This window comes from Anabrus simplex, chromosome 9, assembly GCF_040414725.1.
Source record: "Anabrus simplex isolate iqAnaSimp1 chromosome 9, ASM4041472v1, whole genome shotgun sequence".
In the NCBI taxonomy this organism is placed as follows: domain Eukaryota; kingdom Metazoa; phylum Arthropoda; class Insecta; order Orthoptera; family Tettigoniidae; genus Anabrus; species Anabrus simplex.
In genome coordinates this window covers 5,689,175-5,708,807 of record NC_090273.1, presented here as the reverse complement: position 1 = coordinate 5,708,807, position 19,633 = coordinate 5,689,175, and the positions used below count along the sequence as shown (strand labels likewise).

The 19,633-nt window shown below is 38.8% G+C and overlaps 1 protein-coding gene across 2 annotated transcripts in view; it reads left to right on the top strand.

The window, feature by feature from the left end:
• Positions 1 to 19,633, top strand: part of Rab3-GAP (Rab3 GTPase activating protein) — a 461,679-nt gene that overhangs the window by 429,608 nt on the left and 12,438 nt on the right. For both annotated transcript variants that reach the window (XM_067153758.2, XM_067153757.2), the window contains one exon: positions 6,838 to 6,990. In XM_067153758.2, coding sequence (XP_067009859.2) covers positions 6,838 to 6,990 — 153 coding nt within the window. The remainder of the gene's footprint in view (positions 1 to 6,837; positions 6,991 to 19,633) is intronic.

The window sequence follows — 19,633 nt, the reverse complement described above, 5'->3', positions numbered from 1 at the left end:
ATAACAATTAAGAAAAAAAGTTCCACCTGATCGATACTTTTTTTATTATTTAGCCTTTGGCTAAATTTTATGTCATTAAAAACTTACAGTACATGTTTCGATTGCTTAGCAATCATCATCAGCTGTTTCCCTAAAGCTTAGGTGAAAAAACATTTCATAATTAAAATTAAAATGTGTTAGTAAGGGACGCTTAAGTGGTGGGAGGGTTTGGTTGTGTTTGTTAGTTAAGATTAAAATTATACAAATTAAAAACTATTCTAAACTAAAACATCTTTGATTTCATTCGTTGTCACTTGCACTGGTTCATTTTTAAGTTCAACAGTTTTCCGTTAATGCTCTTGCACACTTGTCTTGATGGTATAGTGTTCCTTCTTTTTCTAGACCTTTCTTACTGTCCGGTGGAGAAGATTATGTAGATTGTTGGTCGAATTGTTCTGTTTTAATTTAGTTCGATAGTTTGGAGTACGACCCCTATCCAATTATTCTTAGTACGTATTTTATTCAGAATCATTAAGTTAGGAAGTTAGTCGAGGACGGTAGAGACAGATACAAACTCGTAAACATTGAAACAAGAACGAATTGGACAGTGGTCGTACCCAAACTATCCAACTAAATGAGAACAGAACAATTCGACCAACAATCTACATAATCTTCTCCACCGGACAGTAAGAAAGGTCTAGAAAAAGAAGGAACACTATACCATCAAGACAAGTGTGCAAGAGCATTAACGGAAAACTGTCGAACTTAATAATGAACCAGTGCAAGTGACAACGAATGAAATCAAAGATGTTTTAGTTTAGAATAGTTTTTAATTTGTATAATTTTAATCTTAACTAACAAACATAACCAAACCCCCCCACCACTTAAGCGTCCCTTACTAACACATTTTAATTTTAATTATAAAATGTTTTATGCTTTTTCACCTAAGCTTTAGCGAAACAGCTGATGATGATTGCTAAGCAATCGAAACATGTTCTGTAAGTTTTTAATGACATAAAATTTAGCCGAAGGCTAAATAATAAAACAAGTATCGATCAGGTGGAACTTTTTTTACTTAATTGTTATCTTGATTACAATATTGATACGGAATTAAGTGGATAGTATGTAATCAAATCAAATCAAAATCTCTTTATTTGCAAATGAGGTGTCTACCTCGGTGGCAAATGGTACACTAAAATACATTATTGTCAAGCACTAAATATTAAATTAACAAGAGAAGAAAATTTTTCCTATAATACAATATTATACAATTTACGCTAACAATGTTTTCTATTAAACACACAGCTCATCCTTAATAAATTTATCTTGTTGAAAAAATTCTACTTATAATATATCCTGTCCTACTTACAAATATAGTCAACTGATATACAGTATGTGGAATTACTTCAAATGATACTATACAACTGGTATAACATTAATATTTACATTGCATTTATTTATTTACTTTTTTTTTTTTTACCCGTTCTGGATCCTAAGTAGCATAACGACCTGCTGCGTCTTAACCAGAGCCCCTTTTGCCACCACTTTTCAGAGTTCCTGAAGGGCCTTCACAGCTACCGTAGCGGTCCCAGGGCCCTCGAAGTCCCCACTGTACTTCACCCCTACAGGCAGTCCCCTACTTTGGCTGTCCAAACTCCTTAGACCAGGGGATGGAATAAATTTATTCACACACATTTTTTTATTTACAATAACCTGCACTGGTCGAATGCCCTCTAACACTTCATTTATTTTCTCTGTTGCTGTTTATTCTCTTTTTGAATATCTGTACAGATTTTGGAAAAGGATCAAACACTACCCCTGGTAAACTGTTCCACTCCTTCACACCCTTCCCAATGAATGAAAATTTACCCCAATCGCTTCTGCTAAAATTCCTTCTAATTTTATATTTGTGGTCAGTCCTGCCGATATAATTATTTTCCAACTGAAGCCTCTCACGGATATCTCCCCATGCTTCTTCTCCTGTATAGGCTCTGTATAATCCTGTAAGTCTAGTTTTCTCCCTTCTCTTACTTAAAGTTTCCCACCCAAGTTCCTTTAACATTTCTGATACACTACTCTTTCTCCTGAAATCCCCTGTTACAAATCTTGCAGCTTTCCTCTGCACACTATCTATTTCTTTTATTAGGTATTCTTGGTGAGGATCCCAAACACTGTTTGCATATTCCAATAATGGACGAACCATACTCAAGTAACTTTTTTCTTTTAATTCTTTGTTGCATCCTTTAAGTAGCCTCATTATGACATGTAATGATCTGTATGCTTTCCCAACAATGTCGTCAATATGACCCTTCCAGTGCAAATTACTTTCAAATCTCACACCGAAGTATTTGCACTTGCCATCTTTTGGGATAACTACCTCATCCAAAGTATATTCAAATTCAGTTTTAAAGCTCCTGTTTGTAAAAGTTGTAACAGTTGATTTGCCTCCATTAACCTCCATATTATTTTCTTCAACCCATTGTTGGATACTTTCAAGGTCCCTTTGTAATTCTGAACAATCCTCAATGTTGTTTATTTCTCTATAAACAATTATGTCATCTGCATACAATCTTATTTTTGATGTTATATTGTTCCCTAAATCATTTGCGTATATTAAGAAAAGTAACGGACCGATTATACTACCCTGTGCAATTCCCTTCCAAACTTTCTCTTCCTGAGATACATTATTTCCTACTTTGACTTTCTGAACCCTTGAATTTAGAAATGCTTTTATCCAACGTGTAACCCTTACGTCCAATCCTATTCCCTCCAATTTCTTTAATAATATTCCATGTTCCACTCTATCAAAGGCTTTGGAAAGATCTATGGCTATGCAATCTAACTGACCTCCTGAATCCAACTGATCTGATATGTCCTGCTGAAATCCCACCAGTTGTGCCTCACAAGAAAATTTCTTTCTAAATCCATACTGGCTCCTCATGAACCAATTTTTATCATCACATATCCCTCTGATGTACTTCGATATTAAATTAACCAGAATTTTACAAACTATACTGGTCAGGCTGATTGGTCTGTAGTTCTCTGGTTTCCTTTTATCACCCTTTCCTTTATAAATTGGTATTATTATAGATTTCTTCCATTCCTTTGGTATTACACTATTATTTATGACATAGTCAAAGAGAAATTTTAAATAAGGCACTATGTACCACCCCATTGTCTTTAATACCTCCCCAGTAATTTGATCACTTCCTGCTGCTTTTCCTTGCTGAAGCAGTTGGATTTCTCTGAAAATATCTTCGTTTGTGAATGAGAAGCTTCTTGTTTCCCTCTGTCTCTCTCCCTCTCTATCTTCTGTTTCGGTTTCCAACTCTTGACAATCATCTACTGAATCTCTAAATTCCCTACTAAATAGGTTTGCTTTCTCAGTATCTGTTAAATAGTGTTCACCCCCTTCTCCCACCATTGTAGGAATTTGGATTCCTTTTCCTTTTTGATTCCTGATATATGAATACAGCTTTTTCCATTTCCCTTTGTGGTCATTACCCTCTTGAAGTATGCCATTCATATAATTCTCTTTTGCTTCCTTTTTCACTCTATTCAGTTCCCTCATTAGCTGTTTTCTAGTTTCTCTACTCTCCCTACCCTCTTTGATTTTCCTGTTTACTATTCTACATTTTCTTTTTAATTTTCTTATTTCCCTTGTATAATAAACAGGGTCTGAGGTCATTTTACCCTTCTTAACAGGTACAAATCTCTTCTCTCCTTCCCAAATAATTCCTTTAAATTTAGCCCAAAGTGTATCCACGTTACTCCCTTCACTTATCCAACAACTGAATTGTGATTTAAGGTAAGTCCCAAATTCATCAACTTTAGTTTTTCTGTACAATTTCTTGTCTTGTGTAACCCTCTTATTAAGCCATTTTGGTACGAGTCCTACATCCATTATTACAGCCTTATGGTCTCCTATTCCTTCAATTACCTCAGTTTTATCAACAATTTCCCATGGTTTAACCAAGAATACATCTAGTAAGTTATTGAGACGAGTCGGTTCTTGTACTACTTGTGTAAATCCTCCCTCCCAAATTAACTTATTTGCCAGTTTCTGTTCATGGGCTTCACTTGCAGCTCCTTTCCATTCAACTTCAGGCAAGTTTAGATCTCCCCCAATTATTACCATATCATTATTATTGTTTTTACGAGTATAATCTATTATTTTTTCAAAGATTTCCATGTCTCTTTCCTCTCTTCCAGGCCTGTATGTTCCTATAATTCCCACCTCCTTCATATTATCACAAACTAATTTTATCCCTAATATTTCATCCCTTTCATCGGTAAACCATTCATGTGAACAGTAAGTTTCCTTTACCAGAATAAACACCCCCCCTCCCTTTTTACCTCCTCGGTCTCTACGATAGACTGTGTACCCTTCTGGAAATACTTCTCTATTACCCACCCCTTCTTTCAACCACGATTCCACTCCTATCACCACATCAGTCTCATAGTGCCACTGGTCAGAATTTTCTTGTCTTGCACCTGCTTGAACCATTCCAAAACACAGTTGTTTACATTTGGGTTGTCCAGTTCTCTTGTCCTTTTTCCGGCCTTTCCCACTGACAGTTCCACTGCTCCAAAATTTGTCTTTATTTTTTCAAATAATTCGATAGCATGTTACGAGGGATTCCGAACTCCTTAGCATTGTCAGATTTCTTTTTAGACTCTTTTCCGCTTCCCTAATCACTGCTACCTTTTCAGCTCAAGTTAATGATTTGTACATCTTAGGTTTTGACAAGGACATTGTCACACGATCCACAAGCGGAAATGCAGTCCCCCATAACGGCGCCTAAATCACTAAGCACAATCGACTGCTTGACTCGGTGATGCAACAGTCATTTCAAAACAAGGGTGTAGGAGTGTTCAGGAGGGGTATTCAGCCCATTCCAACACCCAAGTTGTAAAATACAATACTGTGCTGTATCGTTTAGTTAAAAAATTTGAATTAACCAAAATAAAATTTGAATTACCCACGATTTTTTAACATAGTTTACATACAAAATGTAAAGGACCAACTAAAATATTTGAATTTAAGACAATTTCAAATTATCCAAGTTCCGCTGTATTATTAATCTACTGTCTGATATGCTTAGTTGGCAGAGCAAGAGACATTTTAACACCGAGCTCGATAGCTGCAGTTGCTTAACCCCTCAGCGCCGACCTCTATACGTGGTATAGACCCCCTTTTCTTCCGTAGCCGCCGACCTCTATACGTGGTATAGACCCGTATATGGTTTCGCATTTACGGCTATGGCGCGAAGAGTTTTGGTGTTATCGATATGCAAATTGTTTTGTTTCCAAGAAGACATTTTAGGGTTTATCAGTGTTCTAAATAAGAATTGAAAATCGTTAAAGTGTAGTTGCTTTTGCAAGGATAAGTATTTGTCAATTATGTCTGAGCACCAATCCCTGCTTTTTTAATAGTCCGTTTGCTTCATTCTTTCCCACAGAATAAAATAAAGAAATGATGATCTGAGAAGTTTGTCTTTTCATGTGATGTTCTTTGCTCTAATTTTGTATTAAGAGTGCAGTTTATTTATTATATTTGTCTTTATTTCTCAGCTTGTAGTCTTTTCGTAACTCTCCACGAGTGCTCTGTGTAGGCATCAGTTAGTGCTGCTTTCTGTCATACGACACGAGAAGCAGTTGTGCATGGTATATATCTCGTTTGAAAGACGATGTATCGACCTTTTAATCTGAAATATGTATCGAGTTGGTTTGATTCGTCATAAATGTTATTCCCCCCATTCAGTTTCATCCTGCCGCTTTCGGTCCCGCTGCAGCTTCATCAGCTTGTGTGACGCACCGCGCTCAATGGCTAGCTCCTGCTGAGAGTAACGTGCTTGAAATATTGTATAATTCAAATGAAAGTTTAGTCGGAAGTAGTAGTGGCAGTATTAGCAGTAGTGATAATGAAATAGATGATGTGGCTGTGGCCGATTCAGTGGTAAATGATGAGAGTGACGATGAGGAGGAACCAGTACTTGGAAATTTCGTGTAGGAGACTATAGATACGCATACAGGTCAAAAGGAAGTTTTCAACAGTGAATTATGATTCCTAGAGTCTCCAATAATATTTAGACAAGTCACAGGGACAAACATTGAGCAGTTATCAGTTTCAGATGATAGAAGGTTTGTTTATGTAGTACAAAACACGCTTCTCGGGCGGGAAACGAAATATTCAAGGACGGCGTGCATCAGATAATACAGTTCCAAGGTTGCAGGAAATACGTTTTATCAGGAAATTAGCACCCAAGAGTGAGAAATCCAAACCTCAGAGACGTTGTATCGCGTGTTCAAAACACGGTGAAAAGAAGACATCGGTGTACTGCCGCCAGGAGTATGCCTTGGGTCTCTGTCTCGAAGAGTGCTTCGAACTCTATCACACAGAACTAAATTACTAAGGAAATGTGAAACAATTATGTAATTATCTTCATGTACATAGTTCTACCATAAGGAATTCCAAATTTCGTGAATATCGGGCTACTCTTATACTAGTAATAACGCTTTAAGTGAATCAATGTATTTCAGTCGCGCGTAGTTGAAATCTCATCCGGCCGCGGGGTAGGAAGCTCTTTAAACGGCTGTGATGCTGAGGGGTTAAGTGAGGCCAGAATTCGGCAGATAGTGCGTTCGAACCCCACTGTCGGTGGCCCTGAAAATCATTTTCCTTGGTTTCCTGTTTTCGCACCAGGCAAATGCTGCGGCTGTACCTTAAGGCCACGGTTGTTTCCTTCCCACTCCTAGCCCTTTCCTATCCCATTGTAGCCATAATATCTATCTGTAATGGTGCGACGTAAAGCAACTTTTAAAAACATTTTAACATATGATTGTCTGCTTGTCCAGGTCATTCCAGCTGTGAGCGACCCGACTGCTCTTGCATCACAATTGTTGGTGATCGTAGGCCAGCGCATCCGGCAAGCGGTACTTACTTCACCCAATTTCCGTGAACGTGTTTCGCGCCTTAGTCCGTCTCTGTACACCTGGTTGAATAGTCTGGTGAGTATTTTACCATAAGCATGTAGCATGTAATTCCAGGATCGTCACTGCTGTGCAAGCCTCTTCCTCTATTTGCAGCTAGCTCTTTTATCATAAGACTTAAGTTTAACCATTGTCACCTTAGTCACCGTTATTGTCCTCCCGTACATCCAGTGAGTCCATTATCACTTGTTTGTATCAGCAATCGTGTTTGCCACTTTCACGTCTGTTACTTCTAACTTACTAATAAGATATCCTGAGTCCACCCAGCTTTCACTCCTGTTTGCCAAGTCGGTCTAAAGCAGACCAAAGTAAAGACAGTTTAGCGGGCTCACTGTTGCACCGTGATTCAATCTCAGTACATTCTTGAAATGATCCACCTGTTCAATCCTCGTAGGTTTATTCCCTACTGACATCACTTTCGTCTTGGCAATGCTGCGTATTGCTCATTAGGGTGGGCCAAAAAACCTGGAATTCTTATTTCCAAGTCGTAATACCGCGGAAAAGTTGCGAATTGGGGAGAATAAAACGGGGTAAAAATAAGAAACAAAATAGGTTCATTTCTTCCGGTTGTGCATATGCTCTAAAGTTTGCCGAAAGTTGGAAAAATGTAATTTTTACGGTAATTTTCTACCTTGCTTAACTTGTCAATATTTAAATGTAATAGCTCCTGTCGACTCTTACTCGAACCAATAATGATTTAGAAAAAAGAATGGTTCAAATCGGTTAAGGTCTTCCGCTCGCGCAACAGCCGTCAAAAATCTAACAAAGTCTCGTGTTTGTTGTAACTCGCTCGGGTCAAAGACTCTGACGCTCCGCCCACTTACCGCTCTCGCCACCACTCGGTGCCATTGTTGTGTCTGTCCGCACTTATCCCTTGGTTTGATGTGTGTTTCATTCGCTCTTCCAGTTACTATTGTGGCATTTGCATCTACTGTATTTCGACGCTTGTTTTGTGTTATGAGATTTTTGTGTAACTTTGTGACTTAACGGTGGTATATTATGGCTGTACCTTAGAAACTCATCACAAGGCAGGTATTAGATTTCCTTATATTTGCTTCACCTAAAGACTTTCCATCAAACAAGCTTCCTACTGGTGAGGACATAATTCGGTGTTGTTCACAGGAGAGATTCCACTTGGCGTTTAAAGTTAATAATAAGAGCATCAGTTTTTCACACGTTGTCAGTACAGTAGCTAACAAAATAAGTGGTTTGTATCAGAAAGCATCCATTCCAACGGTTACAGATAAGAGAATTGTGCAACTTATAAAAGCGTTGCCTGATAAATATTACAGCATTCGAAAATCATATACTCGGGATAAGAATAAAGATTCGTTTAAGCAGAAAATTGACAAGTTTAAGCAAAAATGCTCATTGCTTTTTGACGTAGCGGCTTGCAAATACCCCATTGTTGTTAATTGCATTTGTAACAGAACCCCTGATTTATGTAAATGCGATATAATTGTCAACTGTGTGCAAAATCAAACAAAATACCTGCTATTGATCTAAGATTTGTTTACTTATTACGAGCACATGGAATAGAAAAAATTGGAGGGTCGGACGTGTCTGAAACAAAGAAACATACGGTATTAAATCATTGGAAAGGGGACCGCGTGATAGCCATTTAACTCTGGATGATGAATCTAAATCTCATCTGAAACCCTCGTGCTCGTATTCAAATGTAAATATTGTTGAAACTGATGATGAAGACCAATATCTTGGTCGCTATCACTACCTTTAGTAGAAGGATAACAATTTCTTTAACTTTAGCTTGTTTGATGAAAAGTCTTTAGGTGAAGCAAATATAGGGCAATCAAATACTTGTCTTGTGATGAGTTTCTGAGGTACAGCCATAGTATACCACCGTTAAGTCACAAAGTTATACAAAAATGTCATAATACAAAACAAACATCGAAATTCAGCAGATGCAAATGCCAAAATAGTAACTGGAAGAGCGAATAGAACACATATCAAACATGAGGGATAAGTGCAGACTGACACAACGATGGCACGGCGTGGTGGTGAAAGTGGCAGGTGGGCTGAGCGTCAGAGTCTTTGACCCAAGCGAGTTACGACGAGCGCGAGAATTTGTTGGATTTTTGACGGCTGTTGTGCGAGCGGAAGACCTTAACCGATTTGACCCATTATTTTTTCTAAATCATTATAGGTTCGAGTAAGAGTCGACTAGAGCTATTACATTTAAACATTGACAAGTTAAGCAAGGTAGAAAATCATCGTAAAAATATACAATTTTCCAAACTTCGGCAAACTTTAGAGTATGTGCGCGACCGGAAGAAATGAACCTATTTTGTTTCTTTTTTTACCCCATTTTATTCTCCCCAATTCACATATTTTCCGCGGTATTACGACTTGGAAATAAGAATTCGAGTTTTTTTCAGCCCACCCTATTGACACGCTCATCTGTCGTGAGCAAACAGAAAATGAGTGGCCATGTTAGTCTGCTGCACAATTCATTGGCATATTTAAACACAGGAGTGTCGCCAACGCAGCCATGTAGGATTTTTAAATAAAGCCACGACTCCACGTACTCTGGTAGTTCCCATGATCATGATTTCAGAAGTTGCTTATTGAAGGGAATTGTTGTAGCTTCCCACCCAGTTAGTCCTAGGTCTGCTCTTTGTCATCTTACTGCCACATGTAAACTATAGGAAGTTACAAGAAAATAAACCTCTTTTCAAGCTGATCCAAAGTTGCAAGTTATACCAATTGAGAACCTGGAAATTTAGATGTCAAATACTGCAGTACTCTTTTTGTGACAAAGAACAGATCAGCATGTCAGCTGCCATAATGACCAGTGAGTTCGTGAGCCAGCAGTTGTTTACTGACCACAGTTCCAGTAACTCTGCCCTCTGGTCTAACTGGCTCTCATTTGTCAGCTATTCAATTACTTTCTCTTCCTTCCTTGTTTGTTAGTACTCTTTCATTCTGTAGCTTGTTCCTTTTCTGAGAATTTACACTCATGTTCATAAAAAGCAGAACAACCTTGAATGACTAGAGATAGGAGGTGCACATTCACAGGACATGTGCATTAGTATGTTCTGAAGAAATGATTCGAATTTGAACCATGTCGGTCCTCAGGTACAAGGTCCACATCGATATCTTGGCGCACCACCACGACTGGTAAAATGTGCCTGCAGCTCTCAGGTCACTATAAACTGAAGGTAATGGAGCAGATGTGCAGGATGCCTTGCAGAGGGATGCGACAACCGTACCGTCAAATGAGTGAGTTTGAAAGAGGGCGCATTATTGGCATGAGAGAGCGTGATGCATCCATTCGGGAAATTGCTGCTCGTGTGAGCCGAAGTGTGTTGGCAGTGCAACGGGTGTGTGCAGAATGACTCACGGAAGGCCGTAGAACACGACAAGATGGGTCTGGATTCACAATTAAGTATTTATTTATTTTCCACCTAGTCGATACAATGATTCATTGTATCGACTAGGTGGAAAATAAATAAATACTTAATTGTGAATCTATTGAAGTGCGATACGGACCATGAAGCTGATTTTATGTAAGATGGGTCTGGTCGCACCACACAGAACCCCCCTCCCCAAGAAGATTGACACCTCAACCAAATGGCATTGCAGGACAGATCTGCATCCTCCTCGACTCTGGCGCAAGAGTGGAAGAGTGTAACACATCGTACACTATCAGGAGTGACAGTCCGTTGGCGTTTATTACGGTCTGGGTTACCAGTGCTTCGTCCACTTCTCTGCCTACCTTTGACTAATGTGCATAAACATGGTAGACTGCAGTGGTGTATGGAACAGCGTCACTGTGGACAGGAATGGCAGCAGATAGTGAATCCAGGTTCTGTTCTGTTTGAAAATGATGGTCCCTTCGCCGCAGACAGGGCGAGAGGCATCACATTGACTGCATACAGCGCCAACTCAAGGCCTTATAGTGTGGGATCCTATTAGGTACAACAACAAATCACAGTTGGTGTGCGTCCAGGGCACTGTGTCCAGTTTGACCTACGTGAATGACATCCAGCGACCTGAAGCCGCACCTTTTCTGCATGACACCCCAGACACCATATTTCAGCAGGACAATGCGCGACCTCATGTTGCTGCACGAACACGTGCCTTCTTCTTGTCACAGGATATCAGACTGTTGCCCTCGCCCGCCCGATCACTGGACTTGTCGTCAATCGAAAATGTGTGGGGTATGGTGAAACGACGGTTGCGGCGCTGTGACCCAATGCCAACTACCAAAGATGAACTGTGGAACCAGGTGAATGCAGTATAGATGGCTACACCCCAGGACGCCATTCGCGCCTTATACGTGTCGATGTCGTCACACGTGGAACAAGTTCACGAAGGACCCGGTGCCTAATAGGCAACAGGACACATGCTGAACCTTGGTGACTGAATTGCTAATTGTTTCTGCAGAACATACTAATGATCATGTCCTATGAATATGAACCTCCTATCTCTAGTCTTTCAAGATGTTCTGTTTGTTATGAACATGAGTGTACTTGTCTTTTGAGCCCACATTTTTATAAGTTGTGAGGGATTTGTTCTCCTGAGATGAATGTCTGTAAAAAGCCAGTGTCCTTGAGATTTTCTCAAACTTTTTTGTTTGGTCTCATAGCAGGTGTTTTGCAGATAGCCATTTGTTATGTTTTCTCAGATCATTGCAGTTGAGAAAGCGATGTGTTGTATGTAATCTGATTCAGGGATGTTTTAGAAGGCTCATTTAATGAATACCAGCTATGGTATGACATGGCTACTGGAGGGGGTTAGTCCTGCTCAAGGACATAAAACCATTGCTCACATCATCTTGCCATGCAGTGAAGTGTTGTGCAGCCTGTGTGTGCGGTAAGAGCATATTACATGAAATGACAGTGCACACATGTGCTTGTGTTCCGTCAGCACACACCAGTAAGTAAGACAGGCCCATTTCAGTTAACGGTGAACCTGATTTCTTCGTGGAGTCATCTCAAGAGGGAGGTTTAGTGTACTGAATTGAAAACAAAAAGAGAGGAGGAAATCACCAGGATTGAAATCTTATGTTGAGTCCTGCACAGTGTTCCTAAAGAGTCTGCACAGAGAAGGTGGCCATTTATACAGACCCACAGGGAAATTTCTTTACAAGTTACTCCTTGTCACACCAACACAGATGGGCCTTATGGCGACGATGGGATAGGAAAGTCGAACCCTTGACTACCACGTTTAACTCGGACGTAAACAAATGCTTTAAAGTGTTATATGTATTCTTAAAAACTATGTTTGTTGAGTTCGATGATGATGATGCTTGTTGTTTTAAGGGGCCTAACATCGAAGGTCATCGGCCCCTGTTTGTTAAGTTCTTAACTTGTGTTTGTATGATCAGATTGCCATTTTAATTCACCTTCCATGTGTTGTTCTGATAATGGCTGTCATATTCTGAACTTGTGATTGAAAATCTATTCACTGTTTTATTCCCCATTTTACTCACATTTAAGTATAATGTTATAATCTATTGTATATTGTGTATGTTTGTGTATATGTACCTATGCTTGTTCTCACATTTTGGCTGAAAAATGACGCCAAACAACGTTGAAACTAATCCGAAGTAAATATGTTGTAACTTAACCATTATAACATTCATTTGTATTGAAAAGGTGGACCCTTTAATTTACGTTTCTTACCCTGAAGTGACGCGCAGTTCCCGGTGCTTTTGGTGAATTGTGAAACGTGGGATACCAGACATCACAAGAATCGGCATTATCATTGGCATTACTTTGAATGGCAAGGTAGAAGAACTGATAGATATATGGAGAAGAAAGACATAGCCTGCTAAGGCTTTACGTCCCACTAACACAAATAGGTCTTATGGCGACGATGGGATAGGAAAGTGATAGGAGTTGGAAGGAAGCAGCCGTGGCCTTAATTAAGGTACACACCCAGCATTCGTCTGGTGGGAAAATGGGAAACCACGGAAAACCATCTTCGGGGTTGCCAACAGTGGAATTCGAACCCACTATCTCCCGGATGCAAGCTCACAGCTGCTCGCCCCTAACCGCACGGCTAACTCGCCCAGTGAAAGACATAGCAATGATAGGAATGAGTGAGACAAAATGGAAGGGGAAAGGTCAAAAAGAATTGAAGAAAGGGTATAGATTATATTGGAGTGGAGGGAAGATGGCAACAAATGGCGTTGGTGTTATATTGAGAGAAAACGTAGCGCAACATGGGGACAAAATTGACCAGATCAGTGACAGGATAAGTAAAGTTAGACTTGAGAGTGGAATCGAGGATTTTATACAGGTTTATGCACCGCAATCGGGGAATGCAAATGAATGTTTAGAAGAGTTTATAGAAGAACTGGAAAGTTGTATTAAAGAAAAAGAGGTTATAATAATGGGAGACATGAATGCACATGTTGTAACAGACAGACAGGGAAAAGAGAAGATAATTGGCCCCCATAGTTATGGAAACCAAGATGAAGAAGTAGATTTGATAATAGATTTTTGTAATAGGAATGGATTAATTGTTGGCAATTCGTGGTTTTATCAAAAAGAACTCACAAAATATAACTAGATAGATGGGGGAGACAGAAAGACACAGACAATGATTGATCTTATTCTGGTGGAGAAGACAACTGGAAGATGTGACAGCAATGCCAAGAGCAGATTTCGAAGGAGACCATAAAGTGGTGGTAGCCAAATTAAGACTTGGTAAAATAACGAAGTAATAGAAAAAAGGGAAAGAAAAATAAAGTGATGGAAGTTAAAAGAGAAAGAAATATGGGAAAAGTTTCAAGAGGATCTGAAGAAAGAAATTCCCAAAGATGATGTGAACAGTGTGGAAGAGGAATGGACATGTTTCAGAAATGGTTTTGTAAAGTGTGCAGTAAACACCTGTGGAAGACTATCAGGGAGGAAAAAGGAAATGAGACTACTTGGTGGAACAGCAGGGTAAAGGAAGCAGTTAAAGAGAAACAAATGGCTTGGAGGAAGTGGATAGGCAGCAATGATACAGACAATTGGCAGAAATATAAAGAAGCCAAAAAGGTATGTAAGAAAATAGTACAAGAAAAGAAACGGAAGAGCTGGGAAAGTTTCATAGAAACTTTACAGGAGGATATAAAGGAAAGTAAAAAGATTTTGTATGGTTTGGTGAAGAATAATTTACAAAATAGGGAAGATACAAAATTTGTAAAAAACTGAAACAGGACAGATATTGACAGAAAGAGATGACATACTAAAAAGATGGGAAGACTACTTCTCAGAATTGCTAAATATTAAATACAGTGAACTGGTAAATGAGAAGGAGCAAGAAGAAACGATGGGGAAAGAAGAACAAGAGGAGATATCGATGTTAGAAATAGAGGAAACCATACAAAAGATGAAGAGCGGTAAAGCAGCAGGAGTGGATGAGGTAACTACGGAAATGATAAAAGCAGCAAGACCAACAGGGCTACAGTGGCTGTATAGATTATTTAGAATAATCTGGAGGAAGAAAGGGATCCCAGAAGAGTGGGGAAAGGGTTTAATTATCCTGATATTTTAAAAAGGTGATAAAAGGAATGTAATAACTACAGAGGGATCACCCTTATTGCCCATGTAGCTAAGATATTTGAAAGAGTATTGGAAGGAAGACTGAGGAGGAAGCTAGGAGGAGAGATGGAAGAAGAACAGTATGGTTTGAGTAAAGACAGATCATTGTTTGACCTGATCTTTATATTAAGACATATGATGGAGAAAAGATGGGAGTTCGGATAAAACATAGTGATGACATTTATTGACATTGACAAAGCTTATGACAGTGTGCCCAGACAGTTGGTATGGGAGGCATTAAGGAAAAAACAAGTTAACAGAGTGGAAGTGAAAATGTAAAAGCTATGTTCAAAAATTGTGTTAGTACTGTCAAGACTAGTATAGGAAAAAGCAAAATGGTTTAAAGTTGAAACTGGTCTCCGACAGGGAAGTGTACTATCCCCCATACTATTCATCATAGTCGTAGATGGAATTCATAAGAACATTAAACAGAGATTGGGAAGACAGGCAACAAAAGCCATGTTGTTTGCAGATGATATAGTGATATGGAGTGAGGATGAAACGTAAGTGCAAAAACAAGGAGATGAATGGAATCAAGAGATAGAAAAATGTGGGATGAAAGTAAGCACAGAGAAAAGTAAAACAATAGTGATGACAAGAGGAAGGAAGGAAGGAAGGAAGGAAGAGGAAAGATAAAACTGAATGGAAAAATTCTGCAAGTGGTTAAAAGTTTCAAGTACTTGGGAAGTGTGATCACAGAAGATTGAAAGATAACTCAAGGAAATTGGGAAAAGAATACCACAAGTAAACAGCTTCTACCAGAGTATAAGGGGTATTTTGTGGAACCAAGATGTCCCAAAGGAATGAAAGAAAGTATTATATTCAACCTATTATGAACCCATACTAACCTATGCAGCTGGATCGTGGACTTCATCAAAACGAGGGGAGAGTAGAAAACAGGCAGCGGAGATGAAATTCCTATGAAGTATTGAGGCCAAGACCAGAAAGTATAGAATTAGAAATGAAGAGATAAGGAAAAGGACAGGAATCTTGAAACTTCAAGACAGGATAGAAATAACAAAACTAAAGTGGTATGGGCATATGATGTGAATGGGAGAAGAGAGAGTGGAAAAAAAAAAAAATTTCAGAAGTTAACAGGAAAGGGACCCCGAAAGAGATGGACAGATTCAGTGTGGGAGTGCATAGAGAAGAGGGGAGGAAAACTGGATTATGTACTTAAAAAAAAAGGAGAAGAGTCGTGGAGAAACAGGAAATGAAGATGATGAATGCGGTAGTTGAAGAGTCTCACAAACACAGGTGAGTGTGCAGTGACCACAAGATACACTTATGTTTAACAGAACCAGAATAAAGAGAAACAGTATTTCAGTACAGTAGGGATTCGTGGGTTACAGTTAGTGAGAATAAGAAATAGTCGTTTTCTTTTTATGATCCACCGTTTTGTAGTAGCAGTTCTTTGTCTGTGAATAGCACGAGTTCCTTGAAATGTCTTTTGGGAAGAATTGACATGAACTGGGCTATTCGCAGTTTGGAACTCGCTTCAAGGTGAATGTACGATGGACACAGGACTGCAGTTGCTCATCATGTTAAACTTGCCCCCGTACATTTACTCCGTTACAGAGAGAAACATAGAATCGTGAATATGTTTTTGGGCTTAAAAGACAAGAGAACGAGTTTGTATCCACAGTTCTATGCTTGAAGTTAAGAATTCAGTTGGATCATCGGGACGCAACCTCTTCCCTCTGCAGTCACTGCTGTATAGAGTGGGGAATTTATTTGATGAATGAGAAATTCCACTCGATACAGCACTCCATAAACTTTTAAATTTTTTATTAAGTTAATTTAGAGTCGCTTTAACCCTAAGGTCTTATTGTGACTTCTAACTGTAGAATTTACATTAAATTACAGTAGAGTGAAGAATGAAAGGAATATAAAAGATTTTGGTGTTTTAAACTGAACAGTTAAATTTTTGAATACAGACCAATGTCTTTGAAAAAACTTGATAAGAGAGATGAGAGTGCCCCCTTAATGTCCTTAGGGATACCGTGGTACTGGCGCCCTTTGTCGTACAGTGAACAGTCTGTAATGATGTGCTTCACAGTCAACACTCTATTGCATGCTGTACAGATGGGGGGCAGTTTCTTCTCAAGGAGGTAGCTGTGACTTATCTTGGAGTGGCCGATCCGTATTCTAGATATTAGGACTTGATCTTGCCTGTGATGGTTGTGAAGATAGTGTTGTACTGTAGATTCCGTTGTTACTTCGTGGAGTTTGCTGTTTGAAGTTTGAAGCCATTTTATCTTCCACTGTTGGTATATTTTCGTTTTAGCATAGGCAATAATGTCAGCGTGAGGGGTAGCTATTGTTAGATCACCTAGCGGGAGGTAAGTAGCGTCTTTAGCTGCTTGATCAGCAGATTCATTGCCTTGAATACCTCTATGAGAGGATATCCACACAAGGATGACTTGTTTGCCTTCTTTCATGATGTTGTTAAACAACAGTTGTATTTCTTGTACAAGGATGTGTTTCGATGATGGACTTTCTATTGCGTTTAATGCACTTTTTGAATCAGAAAAAATGATGGAGTTATTACAGGTGCTGGTTTTCAAAATATCTAGCATAGCCTGCTTTATTGCATACAGCTCATTAGAGAAGACTGTATAGTAGTCACTCAATTGGTATAGCATGGTACGTTCAGGATATATAATCCCACATCCATTTCTTTCCTCACATTTTGATCCATCAGTATAGATTGCAGTGTGCCTTGGATATTTATTAGAAATTTCAAGAAATAATTAATTGTAGTGAGATCTGTCAATTTCATCTTTGGCGCCGTAATTTATTTCAAAGTTAATTGCCCCATGGTGGGACATTAAGAGAGTTGTCTGCGAGGAGTATTGGAGGGATATTTAAATTTAATTCTTCAAGAAACTTGGCTATTCTGACATTGAAGGGCTGTGGTTGTGATCCTAATTTAATGTGTGTACCTTAGTGCTTGTTAGGAAAAATACACAACTTAATTCTTGATTCACTCATAGTTGCTACCTTGAGCGTGTGAGTCAAACTTAGTTGTCTACGTCTAATTGCCAGTGATGGTTCATTTGCTTCCATTTGAATGCTGGCTACTGGACTGGTACGGAAGGCTCCTAGAGCAATTCGAAGAGCTGTGGACAGGATGGAATCAAGGATTTTGAGTGAAGACATTCTTGCGGAATTGTATACATTGTTGCCATAGTCTAATTTAGCCCTAATAATGGCTTTGTACGTGTTCATTAGCACTTGGTAGTCTGCCCCCCAGTTCTTAATTATGTTCAGCGTTCGCAAGCAGTCATCTTTAAGGGTTTTCAGGTGAGGTATCCAACTTAACGTAGTGTCGAATAAAACTCCTACGATTTTCATAGTTGTTACTGTTTCAATTTTTTGATTGTCCATGTACAGCTCAGGGTCTTGTACAGTATGTTTACATTTGGAGAAGAGTATGCATTTGGTTTTAGTTTTGGAAAACTTGAACCTTGTAACTTTAGCCCATTTTTGGATATTCTTGAAGTAACTGTTGAGTAGTTAATTTATTTCTTTCTGCACTTAGTATAGTCAAATCATGGGCAAAAAGGCAAGCCTTTACTGGTAGGTGAATGTTGGAGACAATGCCATTTATTGCAACAAGGAATAATGTGACACTGATGACTGATCCTTGGGGAACTCCATTGTCAATGGTTACTTCATGTGAGAGAGTTCCATTTGTCCTGACTTGAATTCGGCGATACCAAGTTCGATAGCTGCAGTCGCTTAAGTGCGGCCAGTATCCAGTATTCGGGAGATAATAGGTTCAAACTCCACTCTGAAAATGGTTTTCCGTGGTTTCCCATTTTCACATCACGCAAATGCTGGGGCTGTACCTTAATTAAGGCCACGGCCGCTTCCTTCCCAGTCCTAGGCCTTTCCTGTCCCATCGTCGCCATAAAACCTATCTGTGTCGGTGCGACGTAAAGCAACTAGCAAAAAAAAAAAAAAAAAAAGAATTCGGCGATCATTAAGGAAATTATACATATGAAGTAAAACATGTTTCCTGAAATATTATGTTTCAATCAGATAGTCTTTCCACACCATGTCATATGCCTTCCCAATGTCTAAACTAACAGCTATGAATGAGGTGCTGATTATTCAGGAAAGCTTCTCGGATTTCTGATTCTTAACATATCAGAGTATCTGTTGTTGAACGTGCTTTACGAAAACCATTTTGCGCATCACTAAAAAAGTGTATACGTTTCAAATACCAGTGTAATCTCTTGTTAACAATTTTCTCCATTAGCTTACACATTGTATTTGTCAAGGCGATGGGACGATAATAATCTGGGATCAAACTGTCCTTTCCTGGTTTGAGTATAGGCACTACAATAGCACGCCACTGATCTGGAAATAGTTTGGAACTCCATATATAGTTGAAAATAGCAAGTAGATAATTGAGTGCACTATGTGGAAGCTGTTTTAAAAATTCATATGGAATGGTGTCTGGGCCAGGACTAGATCTGCCGCATTTGTTGAGTTCTGTAACAATTTCTTATAACTGTAAAGTGTCATTATAAGCATAGTTTGGTGTAGGATCTTGAGTCTATTGGATCTCGAGTTGTTTTCATGTGAAGAAATTCAGGTTCATAATTATCGCTAGAGATTTTTGAAAATGATTTAGCCAGTTGATCAGCTGTTTGTTGAGGTTCATTTACAATTGACCCAGTGACTGAATCTCTTAGAGAAGTAATACAGAATTTATTGTATTTACCACTTATTCTTTGGATTTTATTCCACATAACTTTTTGTGAAGTTTGGGAGGTTAAGGAGGAGAGGAATGTTAACCGGGGGGTTTTCTTACTTTATTTTATTTTATTTCGTGCTATTGCTCGATATTTCTGAAAATTGATTTTATTTTCAGGCGTAGGATTTCTTTTGTATAGGTAGTATTTTTGATAGCCTCTTTACAGGAGTCATTCCACCAGGGAACCATTTTCTTGAAGGGCATAGGAGTTGTTTTTGGGATACTCTGGTCAGCAGATTTAATTATTACTTCAGTGAAGTCTTGAACAATTTCATTGATGTGCTTAGAAGGAAATTTATTTGTTGGAGTTAGATAATTTAAATAGTTATTTACA